The 26377-nt window shown below is 39.4% G+C and overlaps 2 protein-coding genes across 3 annotated transcripts; both read left to right on the plus strand.

Moving 5' to 3' along the window:
* The first annotated feature begins 11304 nt into the window (after positions 1-11304).
* Positions 11305-13330, plus strand: psmg3 (proteasome (prosome, macropain) assembly chaperone 3). The gene is made up of 3 exons (XM_086082253.1): positions 11305-11447; positions 12180-12407; positions 12486-13330. The coding sequence occupies exons 2-3, from the start codon at positions 12189-12191 to the stop codon at positions 12636-12638; spliced, it is 372 nt and encodes a 123-aa protein (XP_085938379.1). The 5' UTR covers positions 11305-11447; positions 12180-12188; the 3' UTR covers positions 12639-13330.
* Positions 13331-13791: 461 nt separating this feature from the next.
* On the plus strand, positions 13792-26367 carry tmem184a (transmembrane protein 184a). Of its 2 annotated transcripts, XM_086087150.1 has the most exons (10): positions 13792-14237; positions 14645-14866; positions 18014-18179; positions 20336-20426; positions 20681-20756; positions 22256-22347; positions 23010-23179; positions 23248-23445; positions 25008-25254; positions 25465-26367. In XM_086087150.1, exons 2-9 carry the CDS (start codon positions 14645-14647, stop codon positions 25238-25240), a joined length of 1248 nt encoding a protein of 415 aa, XP_085943276.1. In that variant the 5' UTR covers positions 13792-14237; the 3' UTR covers positions 25241-25254; positions 25465-26367. The 2 variants fall into 2 exon arrangements, with proteins under 2 accessions (XP_085943276.1, XP_085943266.1); XM_086087140.1 differs by having other exon boundaries at positions 13793-14237; positions 25008-26367.
* The last annotated feature ends 10 nt before the right edge of the window (positions 26368-26377 follow it).

The following is a 26377-nucleotide window of genomic DNA, read 5'->3' on the forward strand; positions in this document are numbered from 1 at the left end:
TAATGATTCCCTTTTTAGTTCTGTGTGGGACGATGACGTCACCACGCGCGCGGGTCGCGCGACATTTCTGTGCGCGTCGAGCTAGAAAGTTTGTTGACATCTTTCAAGAAAAGCTAACAACAGGAAAACTTGCAATGTTTGCAAGTTGGTAATTTCGTCTAAGGGAGGAAACACTACCACGATGCAAACACATTTGCATACGCAGCATGCGATGACTGTCTGTCGTGTTTGAGAGCGTGTTTGAGAGCGTGTTTGAGAGCGCTCTGGTGTCCCGGTGGGATCAACACAGCGCCAGTTTGCCTCTATGCGAAACGTGCCGTTAGTAACTGTTAATGTTAAATCCCGTATCTCACTAAACGGCGCCGGCTTGCGAGGGTAAATGCCGCGGCCCGAGAGTGTTTTTTTTTCCCATCAGAGTTCATTCAAGGTTGCAAATCGTGCAAAGATGTACAGAACGAATCATGACTTAAAAGCAACACGCTCTACTTCCACACGACCACACTGACTCTGCTCATGGGAGTCAAACACCAGTCTACTGGCTGTCTCTGTTATGACTGAGTTATTGAGTGCTCAGAGTTCATCTCAGTGTTGAATGTTACTGGAGTTGGACATTATTGTCACAAAATAATCTAGGTTGTATTTGGTAAATTTCTACAGAAGATGATTTTTATTTTATTTTTTAAATGTAAATGTGTTTATTTTCAAATATTTTTTCTTTTTCTTCTGGGGACCCCACGGCACCCCATTGAGGAGTCCTCAAATGTGGACCTTAAAACTTCACTGTTGGGTTTGTCAGGCCATGTTACTTTTAAACATATTTCTTGTTTCCAGATGCAACTAAGACATAAAAAAGTGGATGCTAATCTATGTTTGTTTATCTTTTTTCCAAAAAAGAATCGACGAGAGAATCGATAAAGAATCGAATCGTTAAGCAGAATCCAAAATGGAATCGGAATCGTAAAAATAGTATAAATTCCCATCCCTAGTTACTACCCACCTCTGAAAGAAGGCAAAAAGCTTGTGTGGTTGAACGGTTGCTAAAACAGACCATTTTTCTTAACCCCTCAACACGTTGCACAAAAACAATCTGATATTTCATAAGACAATAGCGTTTTCAAACGGTTGACCTTTGCCCGGCTTATTTGATCAGCCAAAAAAGCTATTTTGAAAAATGCAAAAATTGGCAAACAATCGACCGATGTTTTTTTTTTTACACAAATGACATTCAAACACTGCGATGCGCCCCCCTTGACCCTTGTGAGGACAAGCGGTTAAGAAAATGGATGGATGGATGACATTCAAACATTTACCTCTAAAAAGATGGTGGCAATAAAGCCTGATCTCGGCCCGATACGATACCTGGTATCAGTACTCGCCTATCCCTACTAAAGGAAAAAGTACATTGCAAAACAGTCAAACTTCCTGCTGTTAAGTCATAAATTTATTGCTGTAAGTGCGAGCAGACCAAAAACGAAATTGTTGTTTTTTTATTCCGATTTTTTGGTTATCAAAACTTTATTTTGCCAAATATTAGCATCTGCCTAAAAAAATCCATATTGGTCAGGCTCTGTAAAATGGCTTTAAAATCCATCCAAGAAAATGTTAGCCACTGGCAGCAGTACTGTAAAGACCAAGGTTTTAGATGAGAGAATCATGTACAACTTGCTGCTACATTTTTGTAATGAAGATTATGATGATTATTAAGATTATTAAGATTCCCCCCATTGGCAGACAAGAACCGACACCACAGAACTTTGCAGAATTGCCTATAATCTGTGCAGGGCAAATTAAAAGCAGGCGTTTTCGCAGAGGCCCAGGCTCCTGTTTTATTCATGGATTGTTTTGAGCTTCTTGTCGGTTGCATTAAGCACATCCCTTGGCCCGCATGAAGTATTCACATGTGACTTGCCTCTTAGCGCTAATGTACGGGCGAGCTCACCGGAACGCGCACGCCATGTTTGCCTTGATCCGACATGAAACGCCTCCCTTTTCCCACCGCCTCGCCGTGACACCTCTTACAAGCAACACGATGGTGTTTTATGTATTACATTACCTGAGTAGATCTGCTGTTTTGTCTGTTTGTTTGTTTGTATGTTTGGGGCACGGTAAGTGAATTAAACACGGTGAATTATCCCCGCCAGTGCCGCAAATGCAGAGAATTTTCACTGTGACCCACATTTCAAAGCTCCTTATTCATCCCTTCTTTCTTGTTCAGGATTTGGAAATCTCTCACCTATTGACTGAGTCATTTAGCACACAGCCAACTTCACACTACTCAGACAGCGGCGCTGCTGCGGATTTGCTCGCTGGTGAACAAATCGATGCGCACGCTGTCTGATTGCACTGGACCCACGCGAATATTAAAAGATGCATTTAACGATAACCTTGCGAGGGTATGCCCTGCGGCGGGACAGTTGGCCGTTAACGCAAATAGATACAAGCTAAGCTAAGGCAGGTTGGAATGATGATGATGAAGAGAAATGCAGCATTGGAACGATGCTAACATGCAAGCTTGTGAATAAAAAATACCCAAATAAAAGGTTTTGTTTTCAAATAAAACCAACCCCCAAGGCTTTTAATTGTTGCTTTTTGTGTTGAAACGTTTCCCCATCAGTGTATGTTTACCACACTGCTGCTATTGCATCTCTTTACTTGGCCTTCCATTCATTTTCCATTCTTCTTATCTCTTTAATTATACAGTATATTAGGGTTGTACGCTGATTGCCAGACTTCACACATTGTCACACCTGAGGACAAATCAGAAGGGGCGAGCACCATAACCAGGTCTCGTCTCAGGCCGATACCAGTTCTTTTTTCAAGGTATTAATATTCTCTCTTTTGTGGCTCTTTTATGATCAAAGGCTAGAAATTAAAAATGAGATGAATAGAAAATGGCATTCATTTCATGCAATGTTAAGGAAAATCTTACAAGCCCATCCAGCCATTCATTTTCTTATCTAATCCTCACAAGGGTCGCGGGGTGCTGGAGCCTATCCCAGCTGGAATCAGGCAGTAGGCGGAGATATATAAGCCTTTTTTTTTTATTTTAAGCAATCTGTCATTGCTTTTTGGGGGAAAATTTGATGTATCAAGAGTAATTGTACTTTGTAATTGTAAAAATAACCCAAATTGGGTAACAAATGGACAGACCCAACTGTTTGAGTAATTAAACCGATTAAAATAATAACCCAAAAAGCAACCTGTTTTTTGTTTGTTTGTTTTTTAGCTTGTTTTGTGGGTTATTGGTTTGACCATCTTTTTGCGCAAATTGAATAACCCAATTGACCTGGGTGAAAAATTAACCGACCCAACTTTTTTAATTATTTAACCTAAAAATTATTATTATTATTATTATTATTATTATTATTATTATTATTATTATTATTACCTTTTTTGGGTTATTCATTTGACTCAACTTTTTTAGTTTACTGAATAATTTTTGACCCAATTTGGGTTATTTTTTGTGTTTTTCGAGCGTGGTACCGGTATCTGTGACTACTCCAGAGAGTACTCATACTGGTATACGTCTAGTGGTATTGAACATCCCTAAATTAGAGTAGTCATTGAACTTCTGAATGTGAGAGAAAGCCCACACAAACACAGGGAGGACATGCAAACTCCACACAGAAAGGCCAGATTTCAAATCGGTTTTGTGAATGGGGCTCATCGTTACTGTTGTTGTTACTGTCAATATGACTTGACAGTAGTACAAAAGACAAAAACAAACAATCAGCCCTCCGTCTTGTATCTCTTCATTGGTTTTAAGAATCCACTGGGCCAAAGGAAAAAGACAGAAGGCATGGTGTCAATCATAGCACGACTATATGCGTTACAGTACAAACAAGCATTCGCAGGTAATGCGAATGCTTGTTTGTACTGTAACGTAATAGGGTGGAACTATTTTGAAAAACAATCTCAATATATATATATATATATATATATATATATATATATATATATATATATATATATATTTATTTATTTATGGAATTGGATCGATTGTTCAGCCCAAGCATAAATGTTGGCAAAGAGCATCCCTTGAGTCCACCCTGCTGTTGGCTGAAGTGTTGCTGGATGGCAACAGTCACTTGTATGTATTATGTGAATGTGCCCCCCCCCCCCCACATGGATGTCAAGGTGGTGATGGTGATGGAGAAGTTGATGGAGCACGTTCTGAGAGATGGCCTTGACAGCATTGTAATGATATTTAAAGAACAACAACGCTGATTGGCTCGGGGGGGACACGGGCCAAGATTGGTGACATTGGCAGCATCATTGTTGGGATTTGGACAGCAGGCATAAGCAGAATGAACAGTGGATGGGGGAGAGGGAGGGGGTGAGAACAGCAGGACGCAGCAGACGTTGCACCACAGAGGACTACAAGCACTTGAGATGTATACGGTACTCTTTCACTTCATACTTTATAAAAACATACAGTAATGATGTAATTAAATATGATTAAAAATAATTGCTGTTTTTGTTGCACTTATTGTTTTAATTATCCTCCTAATTCTGGTGAGCATGCCTTGGCCACCTGAGAGCAGCACAGATGCATATGGGTATACTATGCTGGAGGCTCAGCTCCTCTGTCAGATTCTCCGTACAGCAATAATACTAGTTGTTCTTCGCTGAAGATAAAAAATATATGTCTGTTGTTGTAGGGTCTGTTTACATGTGTTGCAGCACTATTTGTGTGATATACACTAATTGGTCATTACCTGAGCCCTGAGCAACCGTGATGTCATTCTGAGTCAACAGCAAGTGGCAAAATGGCCGACCCCTGAGATAGATAAAAAGAGGTGGATTTTGCTGCTTAATTCATATTCCACAAATGCAATATTAATCAGAATGCTGTTTAGACTAGTGGGGCAGCACAGAACATATTATTGTCAAGAAAAGTTTAGGGTTGACTTCCCCTTAAAGTGGTTACTATTAGAACATAGGCTATGACTTTGCATAACATTATAAAAAAAATTCATATCACGCAGTAGCTTTAGGCTCTTATGTGAAAGAAGTGTGGAAATAAGATGGCTTTGTCATAGGAGAGGCTGAAGTTTGGTGTAAAAACCAATCAGACTCCACAAGCCCTGATTGACCTCATGTGTGCAGGTTGCTGTTTCCCTCAAAGGAAAGATTCTTGGCGGGTGACCAAACACTCATTTATTTTTCATATAGTTGCAACCATTTGTGTCATAACAATCGCAAAAATAAACAGCAATTACGTCTTTGAAATGGCCTGTATCCCCTCGGTCATACAATAGCAGATTTTGCCGGTGCTTAATGAAAGGTGTGCAATCATTTGCATGCCAATATATTCTTTGTATCAACCCCCCCCCCCCCCCCCCCCCCCTTCTGGACCGGGACTCCTTAAGTGTGCTTCTGGTATGAATGAAATTTTAAAGAGTGGAGTGAATTTTCCATAAGATCGCTTGGAGACATTTTGGGAAACTAATGGATGCCATTTGAGTCGACTTCCTGCGGCATCAAGAAAATACAACTCTGTGAAAATATAATGGATGTACTCTTTAGACTCACTCTTCCACTTCGTTCCCCCAATAGGAAAACAAACACATTTTTGCTGGATTAGCACAAGATTTTTTGATATACATACTGTATTTAATTATGCAATTAGCAATTGCAGTTGCATGTCGAGGGCTGCCGAATATCAACATTAATTGTTTGGAATATTTCATTTCTCAATGAGATGGCAGTGAATGGCTCCTAGCCCCTTGTGAGGTAATGAGGTGCTGCATCACGGCACGGGCGAACAATCAGTGTTGCAAATGAACAGAGTTATTGGAATTAATCAGGTGGAGCATTTGCTTTAAGAAGTGAAACAACAGTTAAAGGGCAGCTGGCACTGTATTGCACACACGTGCCCAAAAAGCATCTCAGTCTGATTACGGCTAATGAACTTATCAAGCAAGTCTGTGCCACAATTTAGACAGTGGCGCTCGTTCATTTCAACTGACATCCATGACATTCACTTCGTCTCGTATAAACGCCACAATTCTCACATTTGACTCAGGCTGCTTCTCAGCCTGCATATCAAACACATATGGACGTGTTGAAGGTGACATCGCATGCAAGTAGACGTTTTAATTGTATAAAATAGTTTGATCTCTGGAGTGTGGCTAATTTACATAACACCACCCCTCCGGCGCTGATTTTTTTTTTCTTTGCATATGATGTGATCAGCTAGGCTTGTTGAAGATCCACGGTCACTTTCAAGTGTCGGCTGGGGTCTGGGAACCCAACTACACTGTCTGAAACACTTTTGTTTAGACAAATTTTATTTTATTTTTTTTTACTTTCATGTAAGACCCGCATTAACAGCAGATACTTGATTGATTTTTAAAAATGGGTGGAGAGTATTATATGTTTGGTGATACAGGCGTCAACAAGCACACAGTGTAGTATATTTACACACTCTGGGCTTTGCTTCCAAACGAAGGCCAAACACTATCTACACTGTAAAAAACACAAAAAAACGGTAGTTTTCCGGCAGCTGGGGCTTATTTACTGTTAATTTCTCAGTAAATATAAAAGTGTTTTTTCGTTGAAATGGTTTTAATGTTTAATTTGACATTTTATTCCATTAAATAACAGACAAATATTTGTGAAATTACGATACTTTTGGGAACGTATTTTAACAATCAATATATGTAATTCTAAGAGGTTTTTTTTGTTTTTGTAAAAGAACATACATATTGTGTGTTTACAGTTACAGTGATTTGACATGTAAAATCTGAGTTTATTTTTGTCAGGCCTAGCCCATAAAAACAAGCTGATTTCAACAAGATAAGAAAAAGGGTTTTCAAAGTGTGCTGTATTATTTATTTATTTATTATTTTGGATTTTAATGAAAGACACCAAGGAACTGTTATAAATTGTGGAAAAAATAGATAACATTCTTTAAACTAAAGAATTATGATTTTGCTGATGATAAATGGCCCCAAAATAAAGGATTAAAAATAAAAATGTCTGCTTACTGTGCAATATGTGAGGCACTTGATGTGACTACCCGCCCGCCAGTTGGACATCTATTATCCCGTTCTCGCTCACATAAATGTCGATTTAATTTGAAGTTAGAGCAAAGTACACAGTACATCCGCAGTTGACCTGAATACGGAGGACTTTCAAGGGGCTTATCAGTGCGTAACACCTTGCACCCAAAATGATGACTACTGGCTTGTAACGGAAATATGAAGTGTACGACTCCCTCTTCCACTCATGTTTAACAATCATTCATTATCTTAACTGTGGTCATAAGTTGTGTAAACTTGGAAATTATGTAAGGAAGTGCAAGATCCATGTCAATATTTTTGTAGTCTTCTAAAGCCATAAAAAAATAAAAATAAGAATATGATATCTTTGTTATGTAGTATGTACATTTGCTGAGTTAATGTTTTGAAGCTTTTTATAACAACAGTTCCATTGAGTTTTATTTTGCTGAAATGCTTCCATGGACCATATTTGGCCCACAGACTGATTTTTTGCCAGCCTTAGTTAAATATAACATGACTGTGCTCACTAATTAGTAGAGAACGGACATTGTTCAGTTCAATGTGCTTTCTTTTGAATGTCATGCAAATAATTGTATTTTAAGCAGACTGACTTTGAAATGACAACAAAATGCATTATTGTGTTTTGTTGCCAAAAATGGCATTTTCAGTGCTGGTTGTCTGCCACGATTTGATGTGTGTTGGTGCAGGTCCAGTGGTGTTCATTCAGTCATTCATTTTCGACCGCTTATCCTGTCCAGGGTCACAGGTGAGCTGGAGCCCATCCCAGCTGTCTTGTGGGCCAGAGGCGGAGTACACTGACTGGTCGCCAGCCAATCGCGGAGCACACATTGACAAGCAAGCATTCACATTCTCACCTATAAACAATTTCGAGTCTTCAATCAACCTAATTAAAACCATGTTTTTCAAATAGTACCAGGAAAACATCCAAACTCCACACGGGAATGGTCTGAGTCAAGATTCAAACCCAGAACCTCTGAACTGTGAGCCAGACGGGCTAACAAAATGGACCATGAGCCCACCTCATTGAAAGACTACCATACATGCATTTTTATTGTGTGCTTGTCCTCATTAGAACACCCTGAACTGGTCGCAAGCCAATCCCACGGCAAATGGGGACAAACAAACCATTCACACTCTCATTTTCATCTTGTGCACAAATTGCAGTCTTCAATTAACCTAAAATGAGGGTTTATGGAATGTGAAAGGAAGCTGGAGAAAAAAACTATACAAGGATTGTGAGCAACTATGAGGTTTTTATCAACTGTTTGTGTGTGTGTGTGTGTGTGTGTGTGTGTGTGTGTGTGTGTGTGTGTGTGTGTGTGTGTGTGTGTGTGTGTGTGTGTGTGTGTGTGTGTGTGTGTGTGTGTGTGTGTGTGTGTGTGTGTAATTTGATCACTGCTCTCTATTAAATGACAAGTTTCCCTTCTGATGAGTTTCTCAATATAATGTGTCAGGCTAGAAACTTTCACTGAGCTCTTCTAAATCCAATACATCTAAATAAATAGTGTTGAAAAGATATGTTTTGTGTTTTTTTGGGGGGGGGCAGGGGGAAGAAAGAAAGTTGTCAAGGCTTTCATACAAATGCACTGAGCATGTTGCCATCCCTCTTTCGGTTTATCCTTGTCTTGTATTTTCAAAAACACTCGATGGAAAGTAGCCTCTCTGTGGTAAAATCCCATGTGGCTGAAGTGCAACTTTCAAATGTCACAGCAAATGGTCCATCTGCAATACAGCACAGCACTCTAGTGGCCACCAGGGTAATGATAGAGTGTGTTGGTATGTGTTGTGTAAAGTGTTTCTTCTTGCCAAGCGTCCATCTCCATGATTTTGATTCACCGTTGCGAGCAGGTGTGAGATTCCGGGCAGCCAGGTGATTGGTAGAATTGTCTCCAAAAATCCATTTACGACTGAGGTGACATTTTGACACCGAGTGTCTGGCAAACAATGTAAGCGAGCTTCCTTGGAGAGCCTTCCAAAATCATTGATTGACCGTCACGGTGCAACTTTGGTTTTCAACTTTTCAGTGAAGGGAAAAAACAGCCAAGTGGTGGTGGTGTATACGTGTGTATGTGTGTTTGAACGCATTCAACCACGCAATCAGAAAAGCTATGAGCTGCAAACATAACATACATACATACATTAATGTACACTTGTGTACAGTACTTTTATATCTTCATCCTCTTAAAATAATAGCTTAAGTCATATTTTGAAAAAAAAAAAAAAGAAAGAAACGGAAGTCAAGTAAAAATATTTCTTTAGAATAATACGTTCTATGTGGCCCCACTAGTCCAAACACAGCATTCTGATTAATATTGTGTTTCTGGAATATAAATTAAGCAGCAAATTTCACCCTTTTCATCCATCTCGGGGCAGCCATTTTGCCACTTGATGATGAAAGTTTAGACTAGTGTGGGAGCATAGAACTTTTTTTTAAACTTGATTTTCTCTTTAATTTAATATCTCCCGGGGATACTGGCCACCTTGCAAAAATCTGCTACATCCTTAGTTAACCCCTAAAATGAAATTATTAATAAATATAATCTTTGTTTGGTTCAGTTTTTTGTGTTTTCTGTAGGAAAAAAACAACTGAAAATATGATTTTGCCCATTATTTTAGGAATTTGGTGATATTTAATGTCAAACATCTATGCAGAGTTAAAGCTTTAACTTTGACAGCATTATATATATATATATATATATATATATATATATATATATATATATATAATGCTATGATACTAGCACGTAGATAACATTTCACCAGCCTGACAGAATTTACAGGCAAGTGGAGTATATGCGCCATGTCAGCCGTGCAGAAATGTGTGTTAATGCCGATGACGTCATGCATGATGGTGGTTCAAACTTTGAGTCTTGTGCAACCTTTGGGGCATTCCATTTCTGGAATACTTTGATCATTTTCAAACGTGTAAAAACACAGGGGCATTTGAGGTTCCACTGTATGTTGGCATCTTTATTAGGTTTATGAATAACTGTTTTAATAATACTAAGGCAGGGATATAACTTCTGAACACCTTGTATTCTTAAAGTTTCCATGCATTAATTCTGACATGTTCTTTATTGATATTTGGGGAGCGGCAAGATGACAACATGCTCAGTTTTGTCCTACCAATTTTGACCACGCTCCTGCCTACCCACAATGCATAGCAATTCTGCTGAGTCTGGCGCTCCGTTTGACATTGCAAATGTGTCACAGGGACGCTGCCTTTCGGATCAGCCTGATGCAGCACTTGCAGACTTCACTGGGGCTTCACATCCACCTGGAACATAAAAAAAAAAAAGTCTCGTAAGCACTTTTGATGACTGTGAAATTTCCTTGGGCGCTCGTCTCGCATGAAGCTGCGTCTGCTTATCTGTGGCCTTGTTCTGTTCAAATGTCATGTTGGTTTAAAGCGGTTATTAGTGGGGCCCATTACAAAAGAAAAACAGATGAGAGAAGTCATGCAGATTAGAAATTTTCCTGCCCCTTTACCCCTGCTGTGAGGATGTGGGGGCTTCAAACATCTGTGCCACTGAACAACAAGCTTAATGCCTTTAGTTGGAGGTTGAAATGTTTAAATTTAAACCCCCAAATTTTTTTGATTACACATGACATCTAAAATTTGCTCCGTTCATAGTAAATTCAAGCATTCCTGTGATTTATTGCCAGAATGTCTTGTTCCACATTTAACCAGCGCCAAACAAAGTTATAAAGGTTCTCCATTAAATTATCCCTGCAGTACCAGGAAAATGAAACAGTTTAGGACTTTAACCTTGCCCTGACACTTCAATTACATAATGGTGTGTGCTACTGAAAATTGTATATAAATAACTAATTTATTTATCCATTCATCATTAATTTATCTACTGTATTTGTTTGTTTCCTCTGTATTTTATATCATTATTTCTATTTGCTTCTTCACTTCCTTCACATTATTATTATTATTATTATTATTATTATTATTATTATTATTATTATTATTATTACCACTACTACTATAGTAGTAGTAATAGTAGTAGCAGCAGCAGCAGCTGTATTGACAAATGTAATCTAATGAAAAAGCATTGGAAAAAAATAAACATCCACCAAATCAAGTTACCAGGATACAATTTTTTGTAGTTTATTTATTTACAGCGCTATTATGTTTTATTTGTTTTCTTCGTCTTGTATGCTTGTTGTTGTTGTTTTTAAATATATATTATTTTAAATTAATTTAACTAATACATTTGCGGCGAGACGAGGGTTGAGCAGTCGAACGCAGAACGGAAGAACAGCATCATGACGTCATGACGCAGACGCAGACGCCGTTTTGCTGCGCTTGTTCAAATTGATAACAAAACAGGAAGCGTGTTTGGCTAGCTTTCCATGCAACACATTCATGCGTTATTTCTGTAAGTGAAGCTTCCCAGTGGTTAACGAAAGGTAAGGAATCTCTTCAACCTCGAAATAGTAAAGCTGCACTTGTCATTTTTGTCTCATTTTGTATCGTGAAGCCGTGTAGCAAGTGCGTAGCTAGTCTTAGCATCGGGGTAACGAACGTCAAACAAAAGCCTCTGTCGCCAAACATAGAGCGGATTTTAGAATGAATTATTTTGAAGGCAATGTTGTCCTGATTCTTCGAGAGTATTCCCGGCCAGTCCTGTGGTGAAATAATGTAGGGGTGTCCAAGAACGATCCTCTACAGCCCCTATCTCGCCTGTTTTACGGTAGATGTTTCCCTCCTCCAACACATCCGATTAAAATGATCAGGATCGTTATCAGGTTTCTGCAAACATGACTTGATGACTGATTGTTTGATTCAGGTGTGTTGGAGGAGGGAGCCATCGAAAACAGGCTTGATAGGGGCTCTCAAGGATTGGACTTGGGCACCCCTGATGTAGTTGGCTATTAAGCATTTGACAGGGAAGCTGCAAATTATAGTCACTGTTGTTTCTTCACCTTTTTGAATGCATAAATCAATTGTATTTGAGGACGTCAATAAGAATAGAATAATGTGATTGTTATTGTCTTGAATTAATGTTCTACCCGATCTACAAAGCTATCGTATTATTTTTGGGTGTGACATGGCATGCACAATACATATTCTTGCAAACTGTCCTGCTTTTTATTATTCATTAATAAAATATTCCTGAACTCTGGTGCTCTCCTCCCAAGGTTCACACCATGTCTACGGCTGAGCCCATCATCTCGTCCAGACAGACGCAGAAAGAAATCAATGGCATCACCACGCAAGTTGTTTGCACAGAGTTCAGTAATTACATATTTATTGTCATAACGCAATACGGTAAGATCGGAACGCTGGTGTCAGTCTCGCCCGAGTCCAGGTGCGATGACTTCAGCACTTCGATATTCTCCACCAAAGTGCTGCTGGGAAAGGACGAGGTATGCGGGATGAATTTGTTGGAAAACGTTACTTGTGCTACTGTTCTGTATTGCATATATTTTTCTGTTTGTTTTCAGCCAATGACACATGTGTGTGGCAAACACCTGGGAATGTTTGTATCGCAAGAAGCCGGCAACAGGCCCGTCTTACTGGGACTGGCGCTCAAGGACTCCTCAGTAGACGCAATTAAGCAAATGAAAGAACTCATCAAAAGCTGTCAAGTTTGGTAGGAAGGTTCAAAGTGGACAGAATGATGCCCTATAATCTTTTTTGGATTGTTTTTTTTTTTAGTTCAGTTGTTTGTTTTTAAAGCAGTATAAAGAAAGATTCGGTTTTCATTGATTATGGCGGCACCATATGGACAAAAGTGGTACTGTTTTTCTGAATGAAGATCACATTTCTCATGAGGACCAGGGCATATCATTGTGAAATCCGGATGTCCCAGGGGCCCGCAGTTGGACTGCATTACATTGTTTCCAGTAGCTATTTTCTATTTTTTTCTTTACACAGCAGTGTAACGTTTCTCAAGTATGTTAACAGCAGACGTTGGTTGTGATCTTACTTTCTTTATTGTAAACACACAAAACGGCTGTGTTTTGTGTGTGTGTGGCAGTTTTCCCACCATCCACCTCAAAGTTGTTTAGTGCTAGTAAAAATGATACAGACACCCTCAGGCCATGACAAAGGTTTCATTTTTTCTAGCTGTAAGTCAATGTTTCATCAGCAGAATTATGAAAATATGAATTGAAGGTTGAAAAGTTAATTAGCGGGGCTTCAATAGCAATCTGTAACAAATGGAAACTCGTAAAATACGACTTTCCATAAATAACCTTCAATTGTTTCGCCATTTTCCATGTGAACATGCTTTATTATACTATTATGTTTATGTTTAGACTATTTCAATAAAACTGGCCACAGATAAGATTTGTCCATCATTCATTATTTTTGATCAGTGGGCCACAAAGGTACCGAGCCACAGAGGGATAGAGATTTTTATTTTATTTTTTAACAGAGCTTTATTTGATTATAGAGACTCATTCCTTTAGATACTAATTAACATCCCTTACATACTGTGTGTGTAACAATGTTAAACATATCCTGAATGTCATTGTTTTACCCAGAAATGTGATCACTTTTCCTACAGTGACCCAAAGTACTCATACATAAAAAAAAATTAAGCGGTATAGTGTACACTGTTACTGTATATAATTATATAGGCAAATATTATGATTATACTCTTACTCGTGTGCATGACAAATGAGCAGTGCGTAAGTATTCCGATATGATACAAATCATCTGTACCGAGTGAAGTCTACTCAAAACTCTGCCAAGTCCGAGGCGTCTTGTGGGGCTATGAAGGCATCACAGTGACGACACACGCAGAGATGTGGTCACGTGACGCATTCACCTGTTTCCCCCAACCTGTTTATACGCTCGCTTCCCAAACCTTGGTGTTTTACCTCGATACTTTCGCTTTTTCAAACAGTGTTTGGCAAATTTTATTCAACAGGCGACGGTAGAAACAGAACCTTTAAAGTTTTTGTCGTTGAAGTGTATGTGTTGTTTACCCCCCCACCATCCGGACTTCGACCTCAGGGTGTAAGCTTGTGGCCTACCTGAGACATACAAGGAAGTTCAGACGGTCAGACCTCCCCGTCGAAGTGTATTCGACGGCCCGCTAATAAATGACACCTCGCGCGCGTTGCCGTTGACCCTGAAAGGCGATTAAATTCTGATGTTGATCTGCTGGTACTTGCCCCGGGACGCTCCTTCGCCGTTTTGTGGACGGTAAACAGGATAAAGTCGCATACGCCGCCGATCGGGACAAGGTGAGCTTTCTTAGATACAACATTAGGTACACCTGGCTTTACGACATAGTATGTCCAAAAATCTTTCTAATAGTTTGGCTACCATAAAACTTCATAAGGATTTGATCAGTCAACATATGTATCTATACTTATTATGTATAAATTAACCGAAGTTTGAGATTTTACTGGTAGAATCTGTGATTCAGCTTATATCTACTGTTTGTTGATGCGTAATGTGATGTCTTTCTTTGTGTAAAACACATTGAGTTGCCATGTGTATGAAATGTGCTATAGAAATAAACTTGCCTTGCATTGCCTTACTGTACATTATGAAAGTATACCAAATGATTTGACAAACAATGCAAACTCCAAGTTATTTTCTGTGACAAATAAAGTTAGCTCTCATTATGACGATGTGTGTTTCTCAGATGAGCATCTCCGTGACAGACATGGATGAGTTACTGGAGAACACTTCCATCGTCCACCTGAGCGCCCCAATCCTCCCAGACAGGGCAGACCTCTCCAACATGACCATCATTCGCACGGCCAATGGTACCATCCTGCAGGACTGGATTTTTCTGAACACCATGACCGCTCGCGCCCTCTCCGGTATCTTTGTGTGGTCCGCCTTGCTCATCACGTGCCACCAGGTAAGCGGGATTTATTTAGAACCTTTACAGTTAACATTACATTTGTAACAAACATACAAGTGTTTAAAACAAGTTAACCACTGTTACGTATACTTAAGGGACAATATTATGCATTTTTTTCATATGGTCAAACTACTTTGTACACAAAAGATCAACAATTACAGCACAACTAAAATCTACTTGACACACTGCCACACACTCTCGATTTTGGGAGAGCACATTCAAATGTTGAGTTTGACTTTTGAAGGGTCATGCAATGAAGTGTGCATACTCAACGTTGACCACCTTAGATGATCGCTGTTTTAAGAAGCGACGCACAACAAACCTAGCTACATTTTGTGGTGCAGTGGATCCCCACATATTTGCTGTTTGTCATTTGCAAATTCACCTATTTGGGGGGCGGGGGGGTTGTTGAAATCAGTGAATTATTCACACAATTTCACTATTTGTGGGGGATAGAGTAGCTAGCGGGCCTGACAACGCCAGGAGTCCACTGTATTTTCGGATATGTCAAGAGCAGTTGTTCTCAAACGTTTTTTTTTTGTACAACCATCATGACCAACTTTAAAGTCCAATAGCGCAGTAGGCCTTCGTATTGATAATCAAACACAATGCGTAGTTTGAACATTAACTTTGCAGTTGACTGTAGGAAAGTTAAAAAAAAAAAAATTACTCACTGATTTAATTAAAATCTATTGCACATGAGTTAAAACATAAGCTAAGCTATAAAAGATTAAATGAAACTGTATTGTATATAAAAGTAAAATACAACTAAACGGTACTTAGCAAATGTACTGTATTGGATTAAAAATAATAGTTACTGCTGTACTTATTGCATTTTACTTAATTTATTTTGTGTTTATCGAAGGTTTATCAGTGTTTTTGTATATTTTTTGGGGGAAGGAGGGGGGTGTTTGGGGTTACATTTGTTTTCCCGATGCATTCCGTGGGAATCCATTACATGCAGATTTTCGCTATTCACCGGCCTTGTCCCTTTCCCCCCTGAATAGCAGCGTTACACAATATAGTTTTACATTGTAATATCACCCTTCACCACAAGATGGCAGTCACGGCTTGGTTGAGCTTGCACTGGGTTTTACAACGTGAGTAGGCTTAATCATTTTTTGGGCGGATTTGGAATGGCATGCAGGATACAGTTCCTCAATAATATTACAATTTTGAGTGAGCTGATTTTGTAGAAAAAATAAATTCTTGCACACTGCACCGAATGTCGGTTTCAGTAATGTTATACCGTTGTTTAATAGTAATCTTTATGCACGAGTCCTTTTCGCTGGCAAAAAAAAATACCAGTATGTAATTTTTTGTTGTTGTTGATTGTTGTTTTGATTATGAAAAATTAAACAAATGGACAAGGAATCAATTTTTATCATACTGGAAGGTTAGGAAATTGCACTGATGAAAAATTATGGCCCCCTCCATCATTTAAGATGCCCATTCCTGGCGTAAGTTAATTATAGACTACAGTGTGTTGGGACTACCGAACAACTTTGGTTTGCGTCGCCGCTGTAGGAATGAAATTCTGTCATAAACTGGGACTCCCTGTATACCACTCTACTGGATATGTTTTCAAGAGCATGCTGGTTTAATGTACACATTATTGAATGCATCAGGGGTGTGCACCTCACAATATGTGTAATCAGAGATGGCTGGGAAATGACACGCGCGCGCAACTCCCTCGCTCGAGGACCAAAACCATTTGTTACATCCATAAAGGTTTATTACCTCACACTTCACCTTTTCCAAGCTCACTTTTTGAGGCCACACTCGGCTGTCACACACAGCGACGGCTTTCTCTCCAGCTTCATGCCACCTCTCTTTTATGGTTTTACGGCACGACGACATTGCGGTTAAACGGAAGATTCCGATTTTGAACATGTGCCTGCACATGGGTTCCACTGGTGATGATAGCTTATCATGGTTTTATCATTTACTCGGAATGCTGCACCACCAGCAGTGAAATATGTAGAGACAGTGCACCAAGCAAAGTTCAACAAATAAAACAATGAATGCATTGGATGAATCAATTCCAATTATTTGCAGATTTCTGGCAAGCGCGAACACGATGTTACGTGTCAGTGTGTTCTTCTGGAAAGCATTTCTCACGCTCAATTAATCCGCTAATGGGTCATAATAATCATCATCTTGGGTGACTGGCGAAGATTTATTTTTATTTTTTGGGGTGGGACGGGGGCTGGGTGGGATGAGTTGCTCTTTGGCATACTAATGACAAGACAATATAGGCTATTTTGTATCTACCTGCACATTAGGCAATAATAAGGAACAAGCAAGCTCCTGGTTGCAGTTCTTCTATATGAGTTACTGATTTATACGGTGACAGATGTTTGGCGTATCCCTTTTCTGTGCTTTTTACTAGAGTTGCCCTTTGTTCACACAGTTGTAAAGCATCATCAGAGGTTACTCTTCTGCCAGGCGTTGCCTTTTATGGTCTCATTGCAAGCCTTGGCTCAGGCTATCTCCACATTTACATCATTTTTGGGAAAAGAAAAGTGTTCTATCCGCAGTGCAGGAGTAAAAACAATCTCCATCGACATCAATCAAAGGCATGTTAGAGCAACAGGTGTTATCGTAACCACATTTGAGCCAGCCAAACGGAAGGGAGAACTTCAATGAAAGCTACATTAGTAACAGGGAAGTAAGAGATACTTTTGCAAATGTTGTTTTGTACAAAACATACTGGTAGTTGGGGCTTGCGTCACATTATGCAGGCCAAACAATGAATCAGCCTGATAGGAAAATGACAAAATGACATTTGCGGCCTTGATTGTAAGTAATGTTAATGTTTTCATCATTTCACAAACAGCCCTGTCTCTGTTTCTAATAAATCTTCTAAACTTATCAGCGCATAGGAGCAAGTTGTATTCCGAAAATGAATGATTCCTTCTCAGCTTGAATCTCTGCTGCTGCATTCTTCTGGCATATCTTCACAAAAAACATTTGAAATTCAGCAATTAATCATATCCCCGCTGAACACGCAAAGTGCATCATAATGTCCAAGCAGATGCTCTGAATACTTATTGTATAAATGTGGAATGTTGTATGTTGTTTACATTTGCATGTGCTGCTCTCTTCTAATGTTTTTGCACATGCTTTGTGTCATCCTCGCAGATCTACGCACACCTGCGCTCCTACACTGTGCCAAACGAGCAACGCTACATCATCCGCATCCTCCTCATAGTGCCAATCTACGCCTTCGACTCCTGGCTCAGCCTGCTGTTCATCAGCAACAACCAGTACTACGTCTACTTTGACTCAGTTCGAGATTGCTACGAAGGTACGTGCGTGCGTGCGTGCGTGCGTGCGTGCGTGCGGGATCCCGCAACCTTTCCGACATTCCCGACATTCGTCACCATTTGCCAGTGAAAACGAGGAACTGACCAAACAAGTTTTTCCTCACCAGTTGGAGTTCTTTAGTGGAAAGCTGATACTCCTACAAGGTGTTACAGTAATGCTCTTTTTGTATTTGAAACAACACACCTTTTTCAATTACCGTCATATACACAACAGCCGCAACATTAGGAACACCAGCACAATGCAAGAACCAATCTAAGAGGTCTATCAAGAAATTCTGCTTTTTCAGAAAGGATTGGAAGGTTTTTGAAATGCTTCCCCCCCTAAAATTGGTTACTTAAAATTAGTGCTGTGAAAGTTAAAGCATTAGCTAATTAGTTAATCACAAAAAAAATTATCGCATTAATCATGTTTTAATAATTAATCACTCTATTGATTTTGACTGCCGATGATCCTTTATCTTGATCGCGGACGGTTACCGTAAAGGTAGCACAGGTTGTGTTTGAGCAATAAACATAACTACATGCATTAAAGTAAAGCATTTAATAAATGTTTGCAAATGACATTCAGAATATTTGTTCATATCAAAATATTGGGGTCATTTTTTTCCATTTTAAATGGTGCAAGTAATTAACTGAATAGAAAAAGAGGATGATGATGATGATGAGTGTGCAGTGAATCAAAAAAAATTTGACGATGTCCTCATAACATTAAATATAGAAAGAATTAGCACATAACAGGTGCTCTTTAAATTTGGTGGGCTAAAAATGTTGATATAAAGTTTTTTTTAATTAAGTGATTGATTAATCAAAATTGTAAGATGTGTTTAAGCTGATTAAAAAATATAATCGTTTTCCAGTTCACTCATTTAAAGTGTTAATTCATTACAAATAATAAAATATAAATTAACATTATATAGATATTAGCCTAATAATAATATTGAGTCCAGGAGGTTGCCCATCTTTAACTTGGACGCAGATGCAGATACTGTATCCATTGTCTGACAGTGGTTCCCAAACCTTTTAGAGTACCAGTGTACCACCTATGAAAAAATACTATATCACCATTCTGAGTAACATTTAAATACTGTAGTGTCGTAGGCCTAAATGTTCATGTCCCCCCAAAAAACGTGCGCACTACCATCAAATATTTGAAGACGTGCTGTATTGAATAACATGGGAAAGTGTTCAAAACCTTTTGACTGGTAGTTTTAAAAGGTACGACAGTTGCTTTAGCAGGGAAGCCCAGACTTCCCTCTCCCCATACACTTCAACCAGCTCCTCCGGCGGGATCCTAAGGCGTTCCCAGGCCAGCCAAGAGACAGTCTCTCCAGCTTCGCCCCCGGGGCCTCCCGCCGGGGGGACATGCCGGAACACCTCTATCTGAATATGTTAAGCTTTAATAACGAACAATTCTAATATTAATTTTAATCAATTAATAACCACACTACACCATAATAAAGATTATAGTTAATTATCACACATTGACGGTGTCAATCAAAACCCAGCGTTGTGTTCTTTGTAAAGGCAGAATTCTTTCTTTAGCTTCCTCAGCTCTTGCATCAAATCTTATGGGGTGTGGGTTGTAAATAATTACTGTATATATCGATGCTAAAGAGACAAATATTTCACCCGTGGGAATGAGAATTCCATGCAAAATGAATCACAAGCCAATATGAGAGTGGCTAGGGGGCTAAATTTTATTGAGCAGATTAGTTTCAAGTTTGTGGGGCAATTTTGTGGCTGACTGATGGCGGCAGCACGTCAGAAGGCAGGAAGACACCAATCCCATCAGCGACCGCGAGTAAATCGCAGCACACACACAACCCCCCACTCTTTACTGGACACCATCTGCATTAGCTTCATTTAATCCCTCCTTTAAATAGCAACAAAGGATTAGAAAGGGATTTCCAAGACACACAACTCTTGCAAGCCTCTTAATGTAAGAAGTGAAACATTTATTGTTCCATAATGTAGCACTAATTATTCTTTATCACGACCAAGTTGGCTTGGCCTCCTTTAAATTAAGTTATTTTTGAAGGTGATTGGAACCTATTTGAGAGTTTTGAAAAAGCTGTCTTGTACTGTACAATGTGTTAAACCTTTTTCTTCCCTCAAGTAACTCTTCTTTTTGTTCCAGCTTTTGTCATTTATAATTTCCTGAGCCTGTCCTTCGAATACCTGGGAGGAGAAAGTGCAATCATGTCCGAGATTCGAGGAAAGCCTATTCAGTGAGTTCTCTTCCTTTACATGTTCTTGGAATGGAAGATTAATTAATATGTTTGCTGCAATTGTAATGACATGCCACTCATTGTGCCTTTTTAAAAATAACTGCTCTATTTTGATTGACACTGTCAGACCGACAGACTCTTAACACTTCTACTTGACACTGATTAGCTCTGTAGGCGTATAACAATGTTTTGACTTGTACTGCATTTGCACAGACCTCTGCAATGAAGCTATTGCTTTCCTCTTTCCTGTGCAGGTCAAGCTGCTTGTATGGCACCTGCTGTCTGGGTGGGATGAGCTACTCCATTGGATTTTTAAGATTTTGCAAACAGGTAAGCATCACTTTGTTGTTACTTTGACTTCACAAACTACGGTCAAATTTCCAAATCGTACGACCTGAGCGACAAAAAAAACTATTTAACAATTTAAAACAATTTGTAGGTGTCTTTATGTATGTGTGACATGTTTAATTTCACACTTGATGGGTGGGCATGCACTCCAGAGACCTAACCGTTTGTATACAAGACATTCAAATGTCAAATGCCCATAGTATTTTTCTTTTAAAATAAGGAAATGTGCATCCTTGTTGAGCCTATGATGGAGTTAATGATGATGTAAATTACGCCTGAACACAAGGTGACTGACTTGATTCGCTTCTAGGTGAATTTCAAGGTGATAGAGAATAGAAATTAGAATGTGCAAGCAGTTCTAAAAAAAAGAAGGAAAGAGAATTATTTCATGTCCTGGTGCTGTGACTAGCATGTACATTATTGAACAAAATATCAAAAAAAGATGCCCTTACTGCTTGCATAAGTCAGACCTGATTAATTTTAGAAGCTGAGCTTTGGGGTGCTTGTACTGTAAGTCAGAGCGGAGTAGCTTTGCTTTTAATTAATACTCAGGAGGACACAACACTTCTGCCCTGTCGATCGTTTCCACCAGTGAACTATCGCAGTGCAAATTGTATGAAAAAACGAAGCCTCGGGGAGCTGGGAATTAATAATTAATTTTTGTCGTTTTTAATGGAAATTGTCAGCAGGTTGCCAACACACTTAGCAAAATAAAAATGTTGACTGACTCTAATGCACTTTCTTCTCAAGTCACTCTGAAAGCTGTGGACACATTGTGAATCATTCTATGTTAAAGGTTTTCCCGGTAAATAAAGCCGCGCTGCGTTGGTGCTGCCTCTCTTTTTCTCGCTCTTAATTAATTTGAGGCAGGAAATACAGTTGGCGTTTGGATGAGCTGAGTGTCCTTTTGAATGTCACGCTTGTCAGAGGCTATCATGCCGCCTTGTTTTTCTTTACACACGCTGAGAGACAAAATGGCACCAAAGCTGCCGCAAAGGACAAGCTTAGACTGTACGGATGATTATTCATGCTATTTACTCAAAGCCCACCTTGACCCACCTTATCAAGCCCCGCGCCCTCAGACCGTCGCCTTGGAGTGCCACAGCAGCAGTTGGCGTTTAGAGAGTCACATGAGGGTCAACAACCTCTGTTAACCTCACCCAGCAGACGTCAGCACCAGTTGGTCTCTGCTTTCTATTCAAATCCTCTTTGGATTTTGACAACACTCAATGTATGTCGTTAAGAGTTATTTAGTTTTATTTTGCGTCCTTCAAAGTAACTAAAATATTACAAACAGCACAGTGCAGTTCCAAGCAACAACAAGCTCAATAATAAAGTGTATTATATACTTATTTAATAATAAGGTTTTTTTTTAAAGTCCAAATTTATGATGCAGCTTTTGTATTCAAGCTCAATGGATGTGTATCCGGTGGAGCCTATTGTATATTTTGTGTGTGTGTGTGTGTGTGTGTGTTTACCAGGCAACTCTTCAGTTCTGCATCGTCAAACCCATCATGGCAGTCATCACCATCATCCTGCAGGCCTACGGCAGATACCACGATGGGGATTTTAAGTGAGCTGCACCTCTCTCTCTTTTTTTGTTTTGTATTCGCTGCTGTCTTTTCCATCCGCTTGGCTTGCTCTAATGGTCTTGGATATGTGTGAGTGATGGAGACACTTTGTGTGGCATCACAAAGTATCTCATCAAAAGCTTTTATTTTTACATCCCATTTTACGTCCGTGTTTCTTACCATTGGTTTTATCCCTAAAACCACTCAAACTACTTTCCGCTTTGTATGACTAGTTTCTTAACGTCGGGCTACAAGTGTGTCTATTGTCTGTAGACGTGGATTTGCTGCTGCTTGTTGTTCAGCCTGCTTTGTGTTCCTCCCTGCGCCACAGTAATTAGACTATTCATTCCTTCAGGAGGAGTAAAGGCAGGCTGACAGTTAAATGAGCACAACTCGTTGATCAGATGCATACGTGGGTACAAAGTTGAAGCAAGACTCCAGGAGGCCACCTGTGTTGTATGGCTAATTATTCATGGATGTTTTTGATTCGCCAGTCCAAAATACAAATCTCTTAGGACAAACACAATAATGAAGATAGAAATTACCTGTTTCCGCTTGTACTAAAAAAAAAAAGTTTCTCAAATGTTGAATTGTACAAAGATGAATACATAATGAAGCCAGTTGTCATCATGTTGTTGTTTTTCTCCTGTCATCTTGTACGCAGCGTGAATGGGGGATACTTGTACATCACCATCATCTACAACTTCTCCGTCAGTCTGTCGCTCTACGCCCTCTTCCTCTTCTTCTTTGCCACCAGCGACCTGCTCAGGCCATACGAGCCCGTGCTCAAGTTCCTCACTATCAAGTCTGTCATCTTCTTGTCCTTCTGGCAAGGTAAGGCCTTCGTGGAAGATTTATATTCAGAACTGAAAAGAGCACTAATGAAGTTGTGTGCGTTTAAGGCATGGTTCTCGCCATCTTGGAACGCTGCGGCGTCATTCCCAACGCGCTCTATATCGACGGACAAGAAGTCGGCGCCGGCACGGTGGCGGCCGGGTGGCAGAACTTCATCATCTGCATGGAGATGTTTTTCGCCGCCATCGCCCTGCGATACGCCTTCACCTGCACTGTCTACCAGGAGAAGAAGAATGATGTGCCACGTGAGTGAAATTGGTTCCCAAGTAAATCCTAATTGCGTCGCCATATTCTGAAATAAACAAGCTGGGAGGTGCATGCTCGTCTTACACGTTGAGTCATGAGCATCAGCTGGGCACACAGCCAAGATTAGAACAGCTGCTTGAAATTCTTAGAAATACATCCATTTGATATTTAAAATTGTTTGTTTTTTATGCTTAAAGTGGAAGTCAAGTGCAAAATGTTCTTTGCAATATTATGTTCTCTGTCTGAGCCTTCACTAGTCTAAACACAGTATTCTGGTTAATTAGTTGGTAGAATAAGATTTAAGCAGGCAGAAACAGCCATCGAGGAGACGGACATTTTATGCAGCACCACCCCCTGCTGTCGACTGAAATTGGCACAGATTGCCTTTGGGCTTGCGAATGCCACGTGATCTGGCAATAATCATAACGGGGTTAGACTAGGGAGCAGAGAGAATATTTTTATTGCAAAGAAAGTATTTGACTTGGCTGAGTGTATGACCATTGTTGCTGCTATCTCTGGTGACAGTTGCAAAGGAGAGGTCAACCTTAAACATTTTTTCACAATTATATGTCGTATGTGACCTCACTAGTCTAAACATGGCATTCTGATTAATATTACATTTATGGAATATTAGTTATGTATCAAAATCCAACCGTTTTTATCTGTCTCAGGGGGCGGCCATTTTGCCACTTGCTGTCAACTGAAGATAGCGTCACAGTTGCTCAAGGTTCAGGCAACGACCAATCACAGCTCATCTCTTTTCTGAAGCTGAGCTGTGGTTGTTTGGTTATTACCTGAGACCTGAGCAACTGTGATGTCATTTCCATTCAACAGCAAGTGGCAAAAAGACCACCTTCTGATGGTTAAAAAAAAAAGCTGGGTTTTGCTGCTTAACTCATATTCCACTAATGCAATATTAACCAGAATACTATATTTAGAATAGTGGGGCTGCATAGAACATATTGTTGTAAAAAAAGAGAAAAAAATAGGGTTGACTTCCCCTTTAATAAAGTAGCAAAGTTTAATACAGCCAGGTATGCTGTATGATATTGTATGCTTACACAATATCGCTTTCTTGTTTAAAAAAAAAAAAAGTTCAATACGTACCTTGGTTTTCAGGTCATGGTTGGAAGGGAATAACAAAACAAGGATTCAGCAAAAAAATAAATAAAACTATTAAAAATAAATAGTAAATATATGAAAAGATAAAACAAAAAATCATTACTTTTTATATACTTATGGCTTATCACTTTTTATCAAATGAGCAATGCAAACAGTTGCAACATAACTAGCTTGATCAGTTGGCAAATATTGCATTATTGTTAAAAAACAAAACAAAACAAAAACACAAGCTGTGACGTTTGATATTGTTGGGCTCCAGCCTCCATCAGAAGAGCTTGGTAGAGGCACAGTGACATTTACATCTACAGGCCAGTGGTTGAGCAGCACTGTAATTGTTCACATCGCATGTTGCCAAAGTACAAGGCAGTTTCTTTCCTTTCCCTAAAAACTTTCTTCACTACAACATGCATGCACTGACATTCCTAATTATCTCCCACAGAGAGCATCCAGTCAATGCAGAGCATCTCCAGTGGTCTGAAGGAGACCATCAACCCGGGCGACATGGTGCAAGATGCCATCCACAACTTCTCCCCGGCCTACCAGCAGTACACGCAGCAGTCCACGCAGGAGGTGGTGCCGCCGTGCCCCAACGGGAAAGTCACCTCCACCGCCAGCAAGGGCGCCCGCAAGTCGGACAAAATCATGCTGATCATGTCTGATGACGAGTTCTAAGCTGCCAGATCTAGGTGGGTGTGTCCTCATCACCACTTGCTATATTTCGCAGGGCCCAAAACTGGATTGTATTCATTTTCATCAACAGTGTTGAGCAATGACCGTTTACTTCATATGAACATTAAAAGGATAAAGCAGTTTTGAACTAATATAGCTCAGCAGCATGAGATTTTGCCTTCTTGGCCTTATAACAAACACACATCAATCACCTTTTGTGATACCAGACCAGCAACAATTTGACTCCAGGAGTGTGGCAATGGCCGGGAACGCCACTTAATGGACTGCATTTGCCATTTGTTTTTGGGGTGTTTTCTTGAGTCAAGAAAGATGGAAGTTCCTGGACATACATTTTGGAGCAGGTACTTCAAATTGCACAATATCTCACTGCAGGATATTTTGTATGTATTGCATGCATTTTCATGTCACTGTGCGCCACTTCCAAAGTGGGAGTCGTATTCATTTGAAATAGTGGAACTAGAAGGCAGATTTTGTAGCGTCTGCAGTATTGTGAATATATTTGGTAAAGCCTCTTAGTATCAGGGTGACTATTTATAATTCCGTGAATTCTCTTTTAAAATATTTACAGATTTGATTGTAATTCTCCTATACAGGTGCATCTCAGTGAATTATTATTTAGTGGAAATCTATTTAATTCAAAAATTCAAACGCATAGATAATCATCAGATTCATTCATGAGTCCGATTTATTTGATTTTGTCATTTTGATGCGTAGGTCACAGCTAACAAAAATACAATACAAGAAAGTTTTATATTGCATAAGAAACTATCAAAATGGTCTTTAATATCGAAGGTCAGAATTTGCTTCTTTTTTTTAAAGTATTTTCCTGTTTTTAATTCATCTATATATTAGTTTCACTTCTTTTAATTTATTGAGATGCATCTGTAAACGTTTTGAGTGTACGAGGATCTGAGTTATCAAGAGACTGATTTATAACAATATATTAAAAAATTAAAAAAACATTGTAGACCGGCAATTTTTGTACATTTGTCGTCATTTTAATACCCATTTGTACCAGTCATTGCTGTCTTGAGATGAGAGCAAAATGAACTTGCATACGGATCCAAAGTGGAAATTGAAATACTACCAAATAAAGACACCTTTGTGTGCGTGTTTGTG

Source organism: Leptonotus elevatus, chromosome 1, assembly GCF_054856555.1.
Source record: "Leptonotus elevatus isolate MCC_2025b chromosome 1, RoL_Lele_1.0, whole genome shotgun sequence".
In the NCBI taxonomy this organism is placed as follows: domain Eukaryota; kingdom Metazoa; phylum Chordata; class Actinopteri; order Syngnathiformes; family Syngnathidae; genus Leptonotus; species Leptonotus elevatus.